The 17,865-nt window shown below is 39.1% G+C and overlaps 4 protein-coding genes and 1 pseudogene across 6 annotated transcripts in view; all 5 read left to right on the top strand.

Moving 5' to 3' along the window:
- The first annotated feature begins 79 nt into the window (after positions 1-79).
- LOC134871608 (GTPase IMAP family member 7-like) lies at positions 80-7,162 on the top strand. Of its 2 annotated transcripts, XM_063894392.1 has the most exons (3): positions 113-644; positions 3,198-3,313; positions 5,328-7,162. In XM_063894392.1, exons 2-3 carry the CDS (start codon positions 3,307-3,309, stop codon positions 6,512-6,514), a joined length of 1,194 nt encoding a protein of 397 aa, XP_063750462.1. In that variant the 5' UTR covers positions 113-644; positions 3,198-3,306; the 3' UTR covers positions 6,515-7,162. The 2 variants fall into 2 exon arrangements, with proteins under 2 accessions (XP_063750463.1, XP_063750462.1); XM_063894393.1 differs by lacking the exons at positions 3,198-3,313; positions 5,328-7,162 and adding an exon at positions 1,113-2,519 and having other exon boundaries at positions 80-644.
- Positions 7,163-8,961: 1,799 nt separating this feature from the next.
- Positions 8,962-11,660, top strand: LOC134871611 (GTPase IMAP family member 7-like; annotated as a pseudogene).
- A 134-nt stretch (positions 11,661-11,794) lies between these two features.
- LOC134871612 (GTPase IMAP family member 7-like) lies at positions 11,795-14,668 on the top strand. Its single transcript, XM_063894396.1, has 2 exons — positions 11,795-12,410; positions 13,375-14,668. The coding sequence occupies exons 1-2, from the start codon at positions 12,404-12,406 to the stop codon at positions 14,079-14,081; spliced, it is 714 nt and encodes a 237-aa protein (XP_063750466.1). The 5' UTR covers positions 11,795-12,403; the 3' UTR covers positions 14,082-14,668.
- An 856-nt stretch (positions 14,669-15,524) lies between these two features.
- LOC134871902 (uncharacterized) overlaps positions 15,525-17,865 on the top strand; it is a 20,411-nt gene continuing 18,070 nt past the window's right edge. Inside the window, exon 1 of one of the 2 annotated variants that reach the window (XM_063894900.1) lies at positions 15,525-15,807. The gene's annotated coding sequence lies outside the window, so the exon portion shown is untranslated. The remainder of the gene's footprint in view (positions 15,808-17,865) is intronic. The other variant, XM_063894899.1, reaches the window with a different exon arrangement.
- Positions 15,801-17,865, top strand: part of LOC134872148 (GTPase IMAP family member 7-like) — a 4,705-nt gene continuing 2,640 nt past the window's right edge. The window contains exons 1-2 of the mRNA XM_063895304.1: positions 15,801-15,807; positions 16,643-17,400. Of these exons, the coding sequence (XP_063751374.1) occupies positions 15,801-15,807; positions 16,643-17,400 (765 nt within the window). The remainder of the gene's footprint in view (positions 15,808-16,642; positions 17,401-17,865) is intronic.

Below are 17,865 nucleotides of genomic sequence, written 5' to 3'. Positions count from 1 at the left end.
AGCATGTTATGATTTCACATGACCCAAAGGTCTGTCATTGAAATGTAATCTAATACTCGGATGAAGAAAAATGACTCGATTACCTTTATGGATCATTTTTTACTCATGTTCGACTAAACGGTGACTTAGAGCTCCACTTTATACAACTACTTTACATAGATGCTTAAGGGTTTTTGGAACGTCTTAATGAATGACTCAAAACTCATATTGAAACCATCCACAGACTGTAACAGAGAAATGTGGTTTGGTAAGGTTAAAGCAAACTGTCACTCATGAAGCCTGGCTAAGATCTGTATTAACTCATTGCAACATGCTGCTTGAGAATATGTTTGACTTATTGAAATACAAAATGAACCTGCTTAACCAGGTCTGTGCCCCGTTGGGAGCGCCTCAGTTTTGTCTGAAATATATATTTTTTCTGTCACTCAATCTGAGTAGCTGATCGAGGTGGAACAAGGTCATTAGACTTAGATCAGAATGCATGAGGGCTACTGAAGAAGCTGCCAAGTTTAAACAAGTTTGCAAGTGAAAAAACTAAAAGTGTCATATGATTCAGGAAGGTGATTGGAACATATTCACGTACACTCGGCAGTCTCGAAACTAACAGTGGCTCCACGTTTGCTTTGCTCTTGACAACATGGACGGTAAGTTCAGTTATTTGATTTATTTCGATCAACCCCGCTCTGGCAAGATACAGATATTTAACTGACTTTTGTTTAAATGTGTCTTGTCCCACATTACTGGACAGTGATTTTGTTTCTGTTCAAGCAGATTAGAAAAGACATTCTTTATGTATCACACTTTACACCATTAATTCAATGCATTCGTTCTCAGATTAAACACAATTGTATCCGGTTAGTTGAATGCAATCATTTTAGGTTAAAGCCAAGACTTTTTATTTAGAGTTCATATTATTGCTTTCAACTACTTTACTTAATACATTTAATTAAAGTCAACGTTTCCATTTTTGTACAAATGTACTTACTAACAGCTCTACCTTTGTATTGTGATTTTGTGAGTAATTGAGACTTTTGTTTTTATCAAGCTTTTGTTCATCAAAACATCCTAAAGACAAGTTAAGAGTTTTATTGATGGAAGGTATTTTCTTTCAGAGTCAAATTGGAGAATTGTCATGTTAGGGAAAACTGGAGCTGGGAAAAGCAGCGTGGCTAACACCATATTAGGAGAACCACTGTTCAAAACTAACACTACTGCCAATTCTGAAACAAGTAAATGTCAAGCAGAAACCAAAACCCTCAATGGAAGAAGCATCACTCTGATCGACACTCCTGGTTTCTTCGACACAGCTGTATCAGAGGAGGAGCTGAAGACAGAATTAATAAAGTGTATCACAGAGTGCGCTCCTGGGCCCCATGCTTTTCTCATTGTGTTTAAAGTGGAGAAATTCACAGAGCACGAACAGGATGTCATCAAAACCATAAGCGAATGCATTTCTAAAGAAGTCTTCCAGTACGCAACAGTTCTCTTCACTCATGGTGACCAGCTCGATGAAGGACAGACAGTTGAGGAGTATTTCCACCAGAACCAGCTTGCGAAGGAGCTGTTGGAGAATTGTGGAGGCCGCTGCCACGTCATCGATAATAAATACTGGAAGAACAACCAGCAGGATGAATACAGGAGCAACCAGTTCCAAGTGAAGGAGCTACTAAAGACGGTAGATCAGATGGTAGAGGCAAACAAAGGCAGCTGTTACACCAATCAGATGCTTCAATCAGTGGAGGAAGAAATACAACGAGAGGAGGAGGAGCTCATTAGACAGTCATCAGGAAACATGACACGGAAAGAAGCCAGAAAGCTAGCTAAATTCAATGTATTTAACAACCTTAAGTTCAAACTGGCTAGTATTGCATCCACTGCATTGTTAGGAGGCCTTTATGGCATGTTAACGATGGTACAAGATGTGGTCAAAGTTCTAAAGAAATATCAGCCTGAGCCAGAAAAAAGCCAAGCTTCAGTCGAAGAACCAGAAGGAGCAGCAGCAGAACAAACTGCATCAACATTTGTTGCTGAGGTAGCAGTGAAAGGAGGGGTTGCAGGCTATCATGCAGCTGATGAAGCGCCACAGGATGTAGCAGAGAAAGCTGCAGAGGCTGTCACCGAAGAGGGCACTGCCTGCCCTTAAAGGACAGTTTTTGAAAGATGAAAGTCAAAACCTTCATAAGCGATGAAACGAAGAAGGGAAATCAAACGTGTCACTAAAGAGTCACATCTGCCTTGAGATTGCATGCAAATATCTTCCTAAATGACGCTTAAATCTTTGCGCTGATAATGTTTATTCATAAGTAATATGTAATAGGTTGTACAGGTTTGTAGAGCATCACACTTTGATTATTCTCTTGTCATGGGATGTTTATTGTTTCACACTGTGTGAACAAATATGTAGAAGTGTAGGCCCTCGTTTCTGTAAAATGTCGCTCCCGGTTTTCTGTTAAAATAATCAGAAAGGTCATATTGTTTGTAATGTGTTTATGTAACAATAAAACAGCTGACTAGTTGAATTGTCTTTTCAGTTTCTTTTTTTCATAAAACGATATACATGTGCTGTTAAAAATGTAGGTTGACAATACTTAGAAATTGCATGAACAGATCCAAACCAAAGATGAGTTGCAAATATGTGGCATAAGGTTTCTCTGTTCCGTATCATTTTAGATAGAAACTACAGGGCCTCAGTGTAAACAACACACTGTAAATTACTGGGCCTTTTTATTGTTCCACTTTTATGTTACATCTACATCAGTAGGCAAAAATGTGCTCGGTACTGCTCGGGTCCGCGTTTAAGACACATTAGTCTCTTTATATTAATCTGAATTCCTGAGTGTCTCAACAGTAGCAACTGCTATATTGTTAATGACCAGATCAAGCTTAACATGTACGAACAAGTATTGTTGATCCCAAGAAGTCAACAGCAGATGAAACTCCATTCAACCTGTTCTGTGCCTTTGAGACACAACACTGCAGCTGCCATCCTCCCAACAGTCATCTGTTTGAAAAACCCAAATGATTTAACTTCACCTGATGTTGCATTTTTGTTTTATTCTTTGTGTTGTAATTCTAATGGACTCTTTTCAGTTGTTATCTAACTTGGTTACCTTTCTTTCTTCATTACCCTAACTTAAAGAATCTTATAATTAAGGCCTGCATCAAGAATCTTATGCAACACTCATTCTTTTGTTCAGGTACGGCAAATGTGGTTAAACTGGTTGAAAACGAAAGTAAAGTCAAACCACATCAAGAAAACTGAAGACAGAACATCCAGCAGTCGTCTGACTACACTTTGAATGCAAAATGGGCGGTAAGTTGGATGTATTTTGATTATATTCTGTGCGCAGCAAAGGCTGCAACACTAGACTTTAAACATACTTCATCACAATTGTAGAGGAAGGTTTATCATTATTATGGGTGACAAGTGGACACATATATGATAATGCAGGGCAGATTCATCTTTTTAAAACGTGTTGCAATGGTTCATGTTTCCATCCTATGTTTCTGAAGCAACTATATCATTTAGAAACATGTGGAAAAGTATACAGGGTAGAAGATTACAATATTCTCCTCTGAAATGTAGCAGTGTAGAAGTATGAAGTGTGAAATGAAAATACTTAACTTAGATTCGAATATGTGCTGCAGTGCAGTACTTGGGTGAATGGACTTTGTTAATTGGATCCTTTCTGATTGAGTCCCAGTTTAAAAATATGTATATGCATACAGTAGCTGTTAGCCAAAAGAAAACGGGGAATTCAGTCTCAAAAGCAAGCAGTCGTGCACAAAGCAAATATTTTTAAAGTACATTTGATTTTGTCTTTACTGACATAGTTCACCTGGCAACCTGATCTGTGCCATGATGGGAAGATGTGTCCGACATTCGTTTCTTATCTGTTGACATGTCTGGATAGTTGAACCAGGTGGAATAAAGTTCAACCTGTTCTGCCACTCTGAGACAACACACTCGAAAAGGTGCAGCTGCCATCCTCCCCTTTTCTCAGGAAATATATTAAGACTGCCGTATTTTCCGGACTACAAGGCGCACCTGAATATTAGCCGCACAAGCTAAAACTAGGGGGAATCCTGTTTTGTTTATACATTAGCCGCACCGGACTAAAAACTGCAGGTGTTTTAATGTTTAATTACCATATGTAAGAGAATATGCACAAAGGGGATTGTCAGGAAAGAGATGGCTATTTGGGAACACATCCCTTTTATTCAAAAACAAGGTGACGGTACATATTTGCATAACTTTTTACGTATATGTACAAGTACCGGTAATTACAAGTGCGAAACATGTACTGTGCTGTTTAAACGAGTAACAAATGTACTGTATAACAATAACCTACAGCACACCAGAAAAATATAATCGGCCTACCTTTTGGGCTAAGGTGCAGTAACACAGCTTTATTTTTGTTTGTGGATGAAAGCTTCCTTTGCTCCTGTAATACTCGTCTTGCTCTTGCTAATCTAGTCTCTTTTTCGCGCTAATTCGTACGGCACTACTTTGCCTGGCGGACGGACATGTGACCAACATACCAGTCTTTTCCCCCGTGACTGTGTGTCTGATCACATGCCCTTCCGCCAGACAAAGTAGTGCCGTACAACAGCGGAACAAACCGAAACAAAACCTCTCACGATATCACAACAATCATGAAACATCCATAGAAAAGCCGCACCGGACTATAAGCCGCAGGGTTCAAAGCTTGTGCAAAAAGTAGCGGCTTATAGTCCGGAAATTACGGTACTGGTAGTGGTGAAGAGCTGAAGGGAATATTGGAGATCCGGAGTGATGAGGGCGTTCTTCTGGGCTTGGCCTGGGCCCTAGATCTGATTAACTGGAGGTGAAAGGGGTGGAGGAGGGCTGCATCGATTCTCCTTTAATGACAGCTGTGGAGAAGAGAGCAGATTCAAACAGGTTGCCAGATGCACTGTGATGGTTTGTGGGAGATGATGCGAGTCTAATTGGTTTAGCCGGGGGGTGTGATGCGCCCTTGCTTATTGATAGAAAGGGCGAGAGAGTGAGAGAGGATTTGTGAATGGGAGTGTAAGAGACAGTCTTCCTGAAAGCTTCATTTATGATATGTGGATATTATTAGCTAACCCAGTTTAGTCAATTCCAGGGTGATGTTGAGAAGCAATAGTCAACTCAACCCATTTATTTATCCATCACACTTTACTGTCTTATTGTGATCATGCACTTCAGCAAAAGGCCTTTCCTTTTTATTGTGATACAATGAGATTTTTTTTCCCCATGTGCATCTTATATTAAAACAACCAAAGACAAGTTAAGAGTTTTATTGATGGAAAGTACTCTCTTTCAGAGACAAATTGGAGAATTGTCATCTTGGGGAAAACTGGAGTTGGGAAAAGCAGCCTGGCTAACACCACATTTGGAGAACAACTGTTCAAAATGAATAATACCGCCATATCTGAAACAAGTAAATGTCAAGCAGAAACCAAAACCATCAATGGAAGAAGCATCACTCTGATCGACACTCCTGGTTTCTTCGACACAGATATATCAGAGGAGGAGCTGAAGCCTGAAATAATAAGGTGTATCACAGAGTGCGCTCCTGGGCCCCATGCTTTTTGCATTGTGCTTAAGGTGGATAAATTCACAGAGCAAGAACAGGCCGTCATCACAAAAATAAGTCAATACTTTTCAGAAGAAGTTTTCCAGTACGCAACAGTTCTCTTCACTCATGGTGACCAGCTCGCTGAAGGACAGACAGTTGAGGAGTATTTCCACAAGAATACGTTTGCAAGTGAGCTGTTGAAGAAGTGCGGAGGCCGCTGCCACATCTTAGATAATAAACACTGGAAGAACAACCAGCAGGATGAATACAGGAGCAACCAGTTCCAAGTAAAGGAGCTACTAAAGACAGTAGATCAGATGGTAGAGGCAAACAAAGGCAGCTGTTACACCAATCAGATGCTTCAATCAGTGGAGGAAGAAATACAACGAGAGGAGGAGCGCATTAGACAGTCATCTGGAACCTTGACACAGGATGAAGTCAGGGAGAAAGCTAAGGACAAAGTATTTAACAACCTTAATACCCAACTGGCAGGCATTGCAACAGGTGTATTGTTAGGAGCTCTTTTTGGCTCAGTAACGGCAGTTGGGGAAGTTCTCTTAGTTTTAAAGAATTTCTTCTCAGATCCAGGACAACTCACAACTTTAGCCAAATTAGCAGGAAAAGCAACAGGAGTGATAGGAACAGCAGGAGGAGCAGCAGTAGTAGGAGTAGCAGGAGGAGCAGCAGCAGTAGGAGTAGCAGGAGGAACAGCAGTAGCAGTAGGTGCCTTGGTATTGGTTGCTGCTGCAGGAGCAGTGAAAGGAGGTGTTGCAGGGTATCATGCAGCAGAGGGAGCAGACACACCACGGGAAGCAGCTCAGAGAGCAGCAGAGACGGCCAGGGATCAAGCACTGTCTCCCTATAGAAGACTCGGTTCGAAAGAGGATGCAGAGTATAAACCATCACAAGACAGTGAATCGAAGAAGAAATGAGTGCATCACTAAAGTGTGGTACTCTCTGTTTGCATGAAAATTAAATCCTTTGAGCTGATCATTTTTATTCAGAATAAATAAACATAATCATTCATAATAACTTGTATGTAATATATAATGGTTGTACTGAGCTTCAAGCTTCCCCTTTCACAGAAAGATTGAAGTCTACTGATTAAATTCAGATCGGAGATCGTTTGAACATGCCTGATCCTTTCCTCTTTATATTTTGTTATCAGCAGAGGGGAACTATTTTAGTATTTTGCTTTATGGAACTTTGATTATTTGTATTGCAGCTTCTGTAAATCATTTCCCCTTGGGATAAAAAAGAGTTGTATCTTATTTCATCTTAACCACTGAGTGTCTATTGGAGGAGCTGTGTATTGTAAATACTGTCAACTAAAGCCACCAACCAGATATTTTATAGAGGTGATGTAAAATATTGTTTCTGATTTCATAATCCAACAAATGTGAGCCTCCACTGTTGGTGCTGTGTTTCTGTTTCCCTGTTGAAACACGGCTCACTGTTTCCTGTTGCAGAAGAGGTCCCTTAATGTGTGCACAGCACGAGTGTCTTTAAGAAAGGTTCTGATCCTTTGTGTGTAATGTATCACCTCAAACAGTGAATAAATGGAAAGCTATGAAAATATATTACAATTTCTGTCTTTGATTGACGACATCTCTATCTGAGATTTGTTGCTAATTGTTTCCTCAGATGCTTTAAAATATGTATTGAGGTTTAAAAAAGTAAAGTTCTCTTTCTTCATCAAGTACAGGGCTTCTTTGTTGTGGTAAACTATAGAAAAACATTGGCTGACCGTTTCCTTCGTGTTGCTGAACATAGGTACTGTTATTTACTTGAATCAATCACCATCCTGTTGCTATAAATGTTACAAAAGCACCAAATAGGTATGTGACTCATCGGACAATAGTGCCCAAAGCATGCACTATCAACTCTCATTCGTTTACCTTTGATAGGAAATACAGAGCCAAACTGTAAATAAAGAGCTGTAAACAACTGGGTCTTCTTGAATGACGCTGTTTATCAGCAGGCCTAAAGGTGCTCAGTGCTAACTGAACATGTGTTTGCGTTGGTGTCTTTATTCTGTAAACCTGTTATACAATAACTGTGAATACTTTCTGTGGCTCGAAGCCAAACATAAAAGGCCTTTTTGTCTTCAGTCTGCGACGCGTACATGTATTGTTGATTCCCAGAAGTCGGGTATGGATGCTGCCAATAAAAACAGATCAATAAAATTCCATTCAAAGACACTCCACCTTTAAAAGCTATGAAAGGTTCAGCTGCCATCCTCCCCTTCTCACGATATATAAAAACTACATATTCTGTGTGTGATGTTGTTGTTTTTGTGGGGATTTCAATGTATTGACACAATAAACTCTGCATTAACATGCTCGTTACAACAACACAATAATCCTGCAGAGTAAAGATTAGGATATGTTTTCATGTTAGTATCTTCTCGAGTGTCTTTCAGATATTGATCCACTCCAATGTCTTTGCTTTGAGCTGATAATGTTTGCTCATAAGTTATATGTCACAGTTGTACTTTTATGAGCGTAAGTGTCTTGCTCCTTTTTCACTGAATGATTGAACTCTACTCAGATTAAATTCAGATTGGAGATTGTTTGTACATGGCTGATCCTTTCCTGTTTGCATTTTATTGTCAATGGTGGAACACTTTTGTTTTGGCATTTTGGATTTACAACTTTAATACAAGTATTGCAGCTTTTGAGCAGCATTCAAATTGTGATACAAAGTTCTATCTTAACCAGTGAGTGTCTGAGTCCTTGTAGCCACAGACCACATGAAGCTGTCTTCACGTCTTTCATGAATACGATTCAGCTAAATGTAATGTGATAGATTCTTTTGTATAATCAAGTGAAGGCCTACACTGTTGTTTACCTGATATAAAATATTAATAACGTCAAAAACTAAAGTAAAGTTTCCCCTTCTGGGGAAAGGGTGAGAGAAAACGAACAGAACTCTATAAACAGTTTAGAAGCTGCAGTAGCATCACCTGCCCACTAGAGGCAGTGTATTCATCTGGTGGGGTTTGTAAAGAAGAGTGCATTTACAGCTAAAACCTGAAGTCAAGAAACTAATAACAGCATGTTATGATTTCACATGACCCAAAGGTCTGTCATTGAAATGTTAGCTAATACTCTGATGAAGACCTTTATAGGTCATATCAGGTGACGTATTGTTGCTGCTCCACTTTATATAACTACTATACATGGATGCTTAAGGGTTCTTGTAACATCGTAATGAATATTGTTTACTCAAAACTCAAATCGAAACTATCCACAGAATGTTCCCTGTGTGTTTTGGCCCACATGTGAATGCTCACAGAAAGATGTGGTTTGGTCAGATTAAAGCAGTCGCTCATGAAGCCTCGCCCAGATTTGTGTTAACTCATTGCAACAAGCTGCATGAGAAAATATGTACCTGATTGAAATACATAATTAACCTGCTTAACCAGATGAGTAGCTGATCGAGGTGTAATAACATTTCTAGACTTCGATCAGAATGGGGTAGGACTAGTGAAGAAGCTGCAAAGTTTAAATACGTTTGCAAGTTAAACAAACGTGTCATATGATTCAGGAAGGAGATTGGAACCTGTTGATGCACACTCGGCAGTCTTGAAACTAACTGTGGCTCCACGTTTGCTTTTGACAACATGGACAGTAAGTTCAATCCTTGATTTATTTCCGTTAACCCTGCTATGGCAAGACACAGATATTTAACTGTCTGTTTAAATATTGTGTGTGCAGACTCTACACTTAGATGGCTTTAATTTCTTCCTCTTAATGTTCTGACATTGCTGATCTAAAAACAGAGAAATTAAGATCTTCCTCACGATCGAGGGCCGCTGTTTATGGATCACACTTTGTTCTTTCTTATGAAACGTTTACTAAAACAAGAACTTTGACAGTGGTACGGATACTCGTTGTGTGTTCACACACACTCTCACTCACACACACACACACACACACACACACACACACACACACACACAATAAATGTTTACTTTAATCATATGTATCTTATCAACAGTAAACACAATTGTATCCGGTTACTTTAACGCAGTGATTTTAAGTTGAACCATAGCTTTTTATTTAGACTTGATATTATAGTTTTCAGCTAACCGAATAATGATGAGTTTACTTAATACATTTAATCAAAGTCAACGTTTTCAGTGAATACAAATTCACTCTACTAACAGCTCTACCATATAGAAGAGTTAAGATGTTCGATTTTATTAAGCTGAAAACATCCTAAAGACAAGTATAGAGTTTCATTAATCGAGGTTATTTTCTTTCAGAGTCAAACAGGAGAATTGTTATCTTGGGGAAAACTGGAGTGGGGAAAAGCAGCGTGGCTAACACCATATTTGGAGAACAACTCTTCAAAACTAATACTACTGCGAAACCTGAAACAAGAGAATATCAAGCAAAAACCAAAACCATCAATGGAAGAAGCATCACTCTGATCGACACTCCTGGTCTCTTCGACACAGATATATCAGAGGAGGAGCTGAAGATTGAGATAATAAAGTGTATCACAAAGTGCGCTCCTGGGCCCCATGCTTTTCTCATTGTGCTTGCAGTAGATCGATACACAGAGCAAGAACAGGCCGTCATCACAAAAATAAGTCAATGCTTTTCAGAAGAAGTTTTCCAGTACGCAACAGTTCTCTTCACTCATGGTGACCAGCTCGCTCAAGGACAGACAGTTGAGGAGTATTTCCACAAGAATACGTTTGCAAGTGAGCTGTTGAAGAAGTGCGGAGGCCGCTGCCACATCTCGATAATAAATACTGGAAGAAAAACCAGCAGGATGAGTTCAGGAACAACCAGTTCCAAGTGAAGGAGCTACTAAAGACAGTAGAATCAGAGGTAGAGGCAAACAAAGGCAGCTGTTACACCAATCAGATGCTTGAAGCAGTGGAGGAAGAAATACGAGAGGAGGAGGAGCTCAATTCGACAGTCATCAGGAAACATGACACAGGTAGAAGTCAGAGAGCGAGCTAAAGAAAGTGTATTTAAAAAGCTTATGATCCAACTGCAGGCATTGCAACAGGTGTATTGTTAGGAGCTCTTTTGGGCTCAGTAACAGCAGTTGGGGGAGTTATTTTTCAACTCAAAGCCAAATTCGCAGTAAAGGCAAACTTTAGTGATAGGAACAGCAAGAGGAGCAGCAACAGTAGGAGGACTAACAGGAGGACAGCAGCAGGAGGAGGAGTGACAGGAGAAGGCATTAGCAAGAGGTACATTTGCAGAGCTGCTGCTGTGGAAGTCGATAAAGGAGGTGTTGCAGGGTATCATGCAGCAGAGGGAGCAGACACACCACGGGAAGCAGCTCAGAGAGCAGCAGAGACGGCCAGGGATCAAGCACTGTCTCCTATAGAAGACTCGGTTTGAAACATGATGCAGAGTATAAACCATCACAAGACAGTGAATCGAAGAAGAAATGAGTGCATCACTAAAGTGTGGTACTCTCTGTTTGCATGAAAATTAAATTCTTTGAGCTGATCATTTTTATTCAGAATAAATAAACATAATCATTCATAATAACTTGTATGTAATATATAATGGTTGTACTGAGCTTCAAGCTTCCCCTTTCACAGAAAGATTGAAGTCTACTGATTAAATTCAGATCGGAGATCGTTTGTACATGCCTGATCCTTTCCTCTTTATATTTTGTTATCAGCAGAGGGGAACTATTTTAGTATTTTGCTTTATGGAACTTTGATTATTTGTATTGCAGCTTCTGTAAATCATTTCCCCTTGGGATAAAAAAGAGTTGTATCTTATTTCATCTTAACCACTGAGTGTCTATTGGAGGAGCTGTGTATTGTAAATACTGTCAACTAAAGCCACCAACCAGATATTTTATAGAGGTGATGTAAAATATTGTTTCTGATTTCATAATCCAACAAATGTGAGCCTCCACTGTTGTTGCTGTGTTTCTGTTTCCTGTTGAAACACGGCTCACTGTTTCCTGTTGCAGAAGAGGTCCAGAAGAGGTCCCTTAATGTGTGCACAGCACGAGTGTCTTTAAGAAAGGTTCTGATCCTTTGTGTGTAATGTATCACCTCAAACAATGAATAAATGGAAAGCTATGAAAACACGTCCCTTGAGCAAATAGTTTTGACCTGGTAAGAAACCCCCCCCCCCCCCCCCACACACACACACACACACTATATTAATTATATTACAATTTCTATCTTAATGACAACTATATGAGGAAAGTGTTGCTCAGTCAAATGCTATAAAATATGTATTGAGTTTCCTTTTTATCAAAGGTAAGAGAAAGAGAACTGAAGTAACTCAAACACCGACCTGTTGAACAGCATGGCGGTTTATTTCAGCTACATCTCGATGTCAATAAAGGTCAGCATTACAACATATTTTAACCTACAAGTTTGAATTCCGGTATGGATGTAAATGCAGCTGCAGGAAGTCTACAACATCTACGATGAGAGGCTCGGGAACATTTGAATAAAAGCATATTGATGCTTTGTTTTCAAGCCGCCGCTCTACTTCCTGGAAGAAAGGATTTGCATTCGCAGTGATGAACAGTACACAAGCAACGGTCATTTAAACAGGTTGTCTAGAAATCCAAATTAAAAAAAGAATATGTGAAATGTTTAAATGAATGCTTCTGTGGCTTTTTGACATGCAACAGAACTTGTGCGTATTATAACAGTTGAATTAAATGTCCACTGTGTGATATGCTCATGCCATTAGTGTGTCACCCAGGAACGAGTCAAACAGGTGTACAACAAAGCGAAAGGCAGAAGTAAAGACACGCGGTCACAACAAACTCCAGATCGGACTCATTTCATTTTAATCTGCTGATTTTTTCTAAGCATGAGCGGTAAGTTAAGGTTTCTTATTCCAGAAATAACAACGTGATAATAATATCTCACATGTTTGGGTCCATTTTCTAACCCAAATAAAAATGCCATGTTTGTTTTGTTGCAAAATTATGTTTGGTTTATCTTGTCTTCATTTGATTTTTCCATGCTCTTTTAAAAGGGTGATTTCATAAAGTTGACTATTAACTTTGGAAGCAAATGAAACCACATTTTAATGAATAAAAAATAGACTTTAGGCGAGTAGATTATAGACATACAAACCATTGATGATGAATCCTGTATCTTTTCTCTTACATTATTTCGTGACAACAATGACAAACTATTCTTATTGTTTCACTTTCAACATTTATTATTATTTATATTATTTTATCGTTCAAAAATCTGCATGCATTGAAACTGCATGATCACCACCTTCGCACAAAACTATCAACTACACAGACAGACACATTCGAAAAAAAGTTCTAATCTTTTGGAAAAAATTGATTGAAGTTTTAATTTAGAAAATAAATCTGAATAAAAAAATGTTTTAGATCTTTTGCTCCTACAATTATTGTGTTGCCAAGAAACGAGTCAAACAGGTGTAAAACAAGGCGTAAGGCACAAGTAAAGACACGCGGTCACAACAACCTCCAAATCGGAGTCATTTTATTTTAGTCTGCTGATTTTTATTTGTTCTAAGAGACTTGGCCTGGGAACTGGAAGGTCACCAGTTCAAGTCCCTGAAAGACCAAGCGCTACCTTGGTGTCCCTGAGCAAGACACCGTTCCCTACACTCCCCGGGTGCCTTACATATGGCAGCCCACTGCTCCTAACACTAGGATGGGTCAAATGCAGAATGTAAAATTTCCCCTCTGTGGGACGATTAAGGGTTCCTAATAAGATTCAAAATGAGCTCTTCTGCTTGGAGAAAAACAATCTGAAGTTTGAAAAAAAAAATGACATGGAGTCCTTATTGTCTTCTAGATTCAACAAGGATCGTGGTCTTGGGAAAGACTGGAGCTGGGAAGAGCAGCCTGGCCAACACCATCTTCGGAGAGACATTGTTCGAGATAGACAATTCGGCCAATTCAGGAACAATTGTATGTCAAGCAGAAACCAAACGTGTCAAAGGGAGAAGACTCATGTGGGTCGACACTCCTGGGTTCTTCGACACAAGCAGACCTGAGGATAAGCTGAAGCTTGAGATAGAGAGGTGTATCGAAAGGTGCGCTCCTGGGCCTCATGTTTTTCTCATTGTGCTTAAAGTGGAGAAATTCACAGAGCAAGAGAAGGACGTCATCAGAAAAATCCAGCAATGTTTCTCGAAAGAAGCTTTGAAATATGCCATAGTTGTCTTCACACGTGGTGACCAGCTCCCTGAGGGAATGAGGATCGAGCAGTGGGTCAATCTGGATCGAGATCTGAGGGATCTGGTTGAGAAGTGCGGGAGACGGTGCCACGTCATTGACAATATTAGATGGAAGGAAAACCAGACGGATGAATACCGGAGCAACAAGTTCCAGGTAGAAGAAATACTCAGGACAATAGATAACATGACTACGGCCAACAAAAAGAGCTGTTACACTATTGAGATGCTTCATGCTGCATATGAGTCATGGGTTTATTGGTCTGTAGGGGTAGGTGGTCTCGCAGCTTTGGTGTCCATTGCTGTTATTATTAGTAAAAAATGAATACCGTGATGACTGCAGTAAGGGCTGTGTAATGTCAAGGATCTGGTAATACAATGCGGATCATGAAAGTGGATTATAACTCAACATATTGCAGTACTTTAAGACATGTTAGATAAGGAATTAAACTCTCTTACTCTTATATCATATATTTTGTAACTTGAAACCATCTTTTTTCCCCCCCATCAACCATTTTTCTGACAACACACCAGAAACTGCGTAAAATGACGGTCATTATTTCTCAGACTAGTACAAGAAAACGTTTATAGACTCAAATGTTTCTGTATAAAAGACAGATGAGTAGTAATGAAATTAATTGGATGTTCTGCTGTCTGTCAGACTTAAGTATGTTTATTAAAGAGGCGTCTGACCCGAGTTTTTCCATGAACATTTGAAAACATTATTTAATTTGTGACTCAAACATGGTGCCATTCATTTGCTTGCTTCCCTTTTTTTCTTGCCTTCGTATGTTATTAAGGTGAAAGCGTTTGAGTTACCGTATCCATTCTTCTCCATAATTTCTGTGACTCTGATTTCATTCTTTTTTTTGGTCACAAATGAATCAAAATGCAAAAAATAAACGAGTGATTTGAAAAGCGTTTTTCAAGAGTAATTTTTTAATCATACAATCTTAAGAGGACTTTTTATGGTTATTATCAGGTTCATATTTGTATTTTCTGCCTGCAGCTCAGGGATTTGAGCCTTTGCAGAACATTTTGGTGCACAAAAACCTATAAAACACACTACAGGAAAGAGAGAACCCCCCAGCAGCATAATAGGCCTCTTTAAATCATCCCATCAACCTCGTGTTTTTAGACATACACACACTGCAGGATTGTAGTTTCCCAGTTTGTTTCCTGCTTTATTTGACTATGAAAATATTCCGATTTTACATATGATGAATGGACAAGATACTCTGTGTCAGATTACAAAAAACAAGGCCGAAGATAGTGCCATGCTCAAATTCCTGCTCTACCCTTAAAGCCTCGCCAACGCTGCCCGACAGGTGAGAGTCAAGTCAGAGTTTCAAGACGAATGCACAGAAAATGAAACCTAAGACAGCCTTCAATTTATATACATGGAGATTTTTGAATAAACTAAATCAGTAACAAGTATTTTGGTTTTATTATACTAAATAATTAAGTAAGGGGGGTGACTTTGCAGGGTTAACCAATTGTAGGTGTACATTGTTATTTGGATAACTTCCTGGAGAAACAACTATAAATATTGAAACATTTAATATGAATGACACACACACACACACACACACACACACACACACACACACACACACACACACACACACACACACACACACACACACACTTAATAACAATTTGAAATGTATACAAATGTTGTGTAATTATTTTGTATTTTGATGCTTTGGGAAAATTGTTTCCTTTAACTTTCATGCCAATAAAGCCCCTTTGAATTGAAGTAATAAATAAGAGTCAGCGACTCATAACGATGTCATGTTATTTTAGGTTATAATTCGCAGTTGATTGCATAGTTTTTTATCGCTGCAGTATATTGATGACTGCACTTGATTGAAACAGGTGAGGCGTGAGTGGATCGTTTTATCAACCGGCAGCCGGGAAACAAGTCGGACAGGTAATAGCAATAGGTTAGTCCGAGGGAGAAAACAAAAGGAACGCATCACAGAGGAGACGTGTCGCGGATCGCAGTCAGTTTTTGCAATTAATTCCTCCTTCCTTTCACAGCATGGACGGTGAGTTAAGCTTTATTTGTTCCACTTTTGTGTTCCTCTAAAATTACAAAAATGAATAAAATGATTGTATGTATTGTATCAATATCAATTGGGTGCCTGTTCAAAACTCAACATCCTGTCTCACCTTTAAACTATGTGGAAACTGTTGGAGTTTTATTAGATTTTAGTTCATTATTCAGGTTGTTTGAAGCTATTATGCCACTATGATATTATGCCACTATGTCCCATTAAGCCTTATTTATCTACATGTATCCCAACAGGATTTGTGGATTATCATATCATGTGAATATATTTTATCTTTCAGTGTCATAAAAAACAGGATCCATTAGTTCACTCTCTATTGCTGCCTTCATAGTACCTCCTCAAACACTTCTGTGACTGCACCTGTTCACATTCAAATCACAAACCAAAACTCACCTTTCAGAGCTTTTGATTCATTAATATTGTATGTTATATTTTAGTTGTGATTTTAAAATGGTATTTATGTACCTGTAAGTAGCTTTAAATAAATATCATTAAAATGTTTAATTATTAACTATTATTATTTATTATAATCTGAATTATTAGTGTTGTTAATCATTTGTATTATTATTGTTATTATGATGAATTATTATTATTGTTGTATTAATTATTGTGTAATATTGTTATCATTATTATTGTTGTTGTTGTTATTATTTGTATTAGAACCTGTCAGGTAGGTATAGTCTCTTACTGCCCCTGAACAAATATTTTATTGGTTTGAACAAAAACTACATATTTTATTGGTAAACATTCCATTTTGATGTGCAGTTTTGTATTTATTTTTACCTTTATTTTGTCACTGCTCTCATTTTAGTGTCAAACACAAGGAGGATTGTGCTGCTTGGAAAATCCGGAGTCGGAAAGAGCAGCCTTGCTAACATCATATTGGGAGAGGCCAAATTCAAAGTGGACCATTGTAATGACTCAAAACTGAAATGTTCTTCAGTAGAAACCAAATCCATCGACGGACGAAGTATCACTTTGATCGACACACCTGGCTTCTTCGATGCAGGCCGGTCTGAGGCGGAGACGAAGCCGGAGATGGTGCGGTGTCTCACAGAGAGCGCGCCTGGGCCCCATGCTATTCTCATTCTGCTTCAAGTGGAGAAATTCACCGAGCACGAGAGGGCCGTGATCACGCAAATGTTTCAGTATTTCTCTGAAGATGCATTCAAACACGCCGTAATTGTCTTCACTCATGGCGACCAGCTCCCCGAAGGAATGAAAATAGAGGAGTACGTCGAGCAGAGTGAAGGTTTGAGTGATCTGGTGCACAAGTGCGGAGGCCGGTGCCACGTCTTTGACAGTAAATACTGGAAGAGCAATGAAGGGCACCAGTACAGAAGTAACCAGTTCCAGGTGGGAGAGTTACTCAACACTATAGATAAGATAGTGATAGAAAACAATCCAGCCTACTACACAGATGAAAGTCTTCAAGACATAGAAAGGGCTATAGAGAGAGAGGAAGGGCGCATTAGAGCAGCATCAGGAAACATGACACAGGAAGAGGTCAGAAAACAGGCGAAAGGCAACGTCTTGAAGAAGCAGGTGGACAACGCACCTCGAACCTGGGTTAGAAGTTTACTTCGTTTCGCAGCTGTAGCAGGATTACTTATCTCAGTGGTGTTGATCAAGTCAAAAATGTTTAAGGTATTTAAGGTAGCACCACAGGATGATGCGTTCCCAGCAGCACCACCACTGACAGAGGTGGTTACAGAAACCAATGTCATAGGTTCAGATTGTCTGCCTACCTGTCCAACAGGGGAGGTAGTACAGAGTAAATTTGAGTTCATCATGGACAAATTGTATGCTTTGTATGAATAAAAATACAATCCTACGAATCCATTTGAATAAACACCGAATCAGCAGAAGAGGTTGTCATTGACGTAAACTAGTAGCATCTAGCAAATGTGCGTTAATTGTAATAATTAAGCTACAAGAGTCAGTAACTTAAGGTTGAATTAATTTGTCTATTTGAGATCTTACCTTGTGATGGTCTTCGCTTTAAATTCTCAACTGAAAAGAGAATTACTCACA

This window comes from Eleginops maclovinus, chromosome 11 (assembly GCF_036324505.1).
Source record: "Eleginops maclovinus isolate JMC-PN-2008 ecotype Puerto Natales chromosome 11, JC_Emac_rtc_rv5, whole genome shotgun sequence".
Lineage (NCBI taxonomy): Eukaryota > Metazoa > Chordata > Actinopteri > Perciformes > Eleginopidae > Eleginops > Eleginops maclovinus.
Note: the sequence above shows the minus strand (reverse complement) of the source record. Positions and strands in the feature narration are given on the sequence as shown.